General features: G+C 44.6%; 1 protein-coding gene across 1 annotated transcript in view; it reads right to left on the bottom strand.

Moving 5' to 3' along the window:
- Positions 1-657: 657 nt before the first annotated feature.
- Positions 658-2,557, bottom strand: part of LOC110467477 (vegetative cell wall protein gp1-like) — a 5,378-nt gene continuing 3,478 nt past the window's right edge. The window contains exon 2 of the mRNA XM_021524686.1: positions 658-1,601. Coding sequence (XP_021380361.1) covers positions 658-1,601 — 944 coding nt within the window. The remainder of the gene's footprint in view (positions 1,602-2,557) is intronic.

Raw genomic sequence — 2,557 nt, 5'->3', positions numbered from 1 at the left:
ACTTTGTGGGTGATCACTGAGGATGGTTGTTAGTACAGGACTTTGTGGGTGATCACTGAGGATGGTTGTTAGCACAGGACTTGGTGGGTGGTCACTGAGGATGGTTGTTAGTACAGGACTTTGTGGGTGATCACTGAGGATGGTTGTTAGTACAGGACTTTGTGGGTGATCACTGAGGATGGTTGTTAGTACAGGACTTGGCGGGTGATCACTAGGAATGGTTGTCAGTACAAGACTTGGTGGGTGATCACTAGGAATGTTGGTTAGGACAGAACTTGGTAGGTGATCACTAGGAATGGTCGTTAGTACAGGACTTGGTAGGTGATCACTAGGGATGGTTGTTAGTACAAGACATGGCGAGTGACCCCTGAGGGATGGTTGTTAATGCAAGACTTGAGGGGTGACCCCTGATGATGGTTGTTAATGCAAGAATTGGTGGGTGACCCCTGATGATGGATGTTAGTGCAAGACTTGGCGGGTGACCCGTGATGATGGTTGTTAGTACAAGACATGGCGAGAGACCCCTGAGGGATGGTTGTTAGTACAAGACATGGCGAGTGACCCCTGAGGGATGGTTGTTAGTACAAGACATGGCGAGTGACCCCTGAGGGATGGTTGTTAATGCAAGACTTGAGGGGTGACCCCTGATGATGGTTGTTAGGGTAGGTGATCACTAGGAATGGTCGTTAGTACAGGACTTGGTAGGTGATCACTAGGGATGGTTGTTAGTACAAGACTTTGCGGTGGTGGGTAATCACTAGGAATGATTGTTAGTACAGGACTTTGTGGGTGATCACTGAGGATGGTTGTTAGCACAGGACTTGGTGGGTGATCACTACGAATGGTTGTTAGTACAGGACTTTGTGGGTGATCACTGAGGATGGTTGTTAGTACCGGACTTGGTGGGTGATCACTAGGGATGGTTGTTAGTACAGGACTTGGACGGTGGTCACTAGGGATGGTTGTTAGTACAGGACTTGGACGGTGGTCACTAGGGATGGTTGTTAGTACAGGACTTTGTGGGTGATCACTGAGGATGGTTGTTAGTACAGGACTTGGCGGGTGATCACTAGGAATGGTTGTCAGTACAAGACTTGGTGGGTGATCACTAGGAATGGTGGTTAGTACAGAACTTGGTAGGGGATCACTAGGCATGGTTGTTAGTACAGGACTTGGTGGGGGATCACTAGGAATGGTGGTTAGTACAGAACTTGGTAGGGGATCACTAGGCATGGTTGTTAGTACAGGACTTGGCGGGTGATCACTAGGAATGGTTGTCAGTACAAGACTTGGTGGGTGATCACTAGGAATGGTTGTTAGTACAGAACTTGGTAGGGGATCACTAGGAATGGTTGTTAGTACAGAACTTGGTAGGTGATCACTAGGAATGGTTGTTAGTACAGAACTTGGTAGGTGATCACTAGGAATGGTCGTTAGTACAGGACTTGGTAGGTGATCACTAGGGATGGTTGTTAGTACAGGACTTTGTGGGTGATCACTGAGGATGGTTGTTAGTACAGGACTTGGCGGGTGACCCCTGATGATGGTTGTTAGTACAAGACTTTGCGGGTGACCCCTGAGGAAGTTTGGTCTCTTGACCTCTGATGAACAAGAGTCTTACACTAAAAGTTCGCTTGTTTTACTGCACCGTTTTGATTTAGTCTGTTTTACATGTGATAATTATAAATGAACATATGGACATATGTCATGACAAATCTGTAAAAAAATCCCAGAAAACATTGATCAAATCTGAAGAAACAGTAACATTAGATGGTGCTACAAATCAGAATTAACAATATCACAAAGTTTTGTAAGAAATCAGAAACAACAATAAGAAATAGATGTTCTACAAAATATGTTGCAATATGCATTGTAACTTAATACCTATAGTGTTGATATATACATGAACATGGTATTTTCTAAAAATAAACATGAATTTAAACTGAAACATTTTAGAAAATGAAACAAGCGTAGTTTCAATCATTATTCATGTTTCCCAGAGAAGAGTTGTGATAAATTGATAGCACTGTTTGCATCGTGATGATAGATGGCCTCCAAACCTCACGATATAGGGTAGACGTAGTGATAGATGGCCTCTAGATGGCCTCCACACGATGTAGGGTAGACGTAGTAATAGATGGCCTCCAAACTACACGATATAGGGTAGACGTAGAGATAGATGGCCTCCACACGATATAGGGTAGACGTGGTTATAGATGGCCTCCAAACTACACGATATAGGGTAGACGTAGTGATAGAAGGACTCCACACGATATAGGGTAGACGTGGTGATAGATGGCCTCCACACGATATAGGGCAGACGTAGAGATAGATGGCCTCCACTCGTTATAGGGTAGACGTAGTGATAGAAGGACTCCACACGATATAGGGTAGACGTGGTGATAGATGGCCTCCAAACTACGCGATATAGGGTAGACGTAGTGATAGATGGCCGCCACACGATATAGGGTAGACGTAAAGATAGATGGCCTCCACACGATAAAGGGTAGACGTAGTGATAGATGGACTCCAAACTACACGATATAGGGTAGTTTTT

Source organism: Mizuhopecten yessoensis, unplaced genomic scaffold, assembly GCF_002113885.1.
Source record: "Mizuhopecten yessoensis strain PY_sf001 unplaced genomic scaffold, ASM211388v2 scaffold1749, whole genome shotgun sequence".
NCBI lineage: Eukaryota > Metazoa > Mollusca > Bivalvia > Pectinida > Pectinidae > Mizuhopecten > Mizuhopecten yessoensis.
Note: the sequence above shows the minus strand (reverse complement) of the source record. Positions and strands in the feature narration are given on the sequence as shown.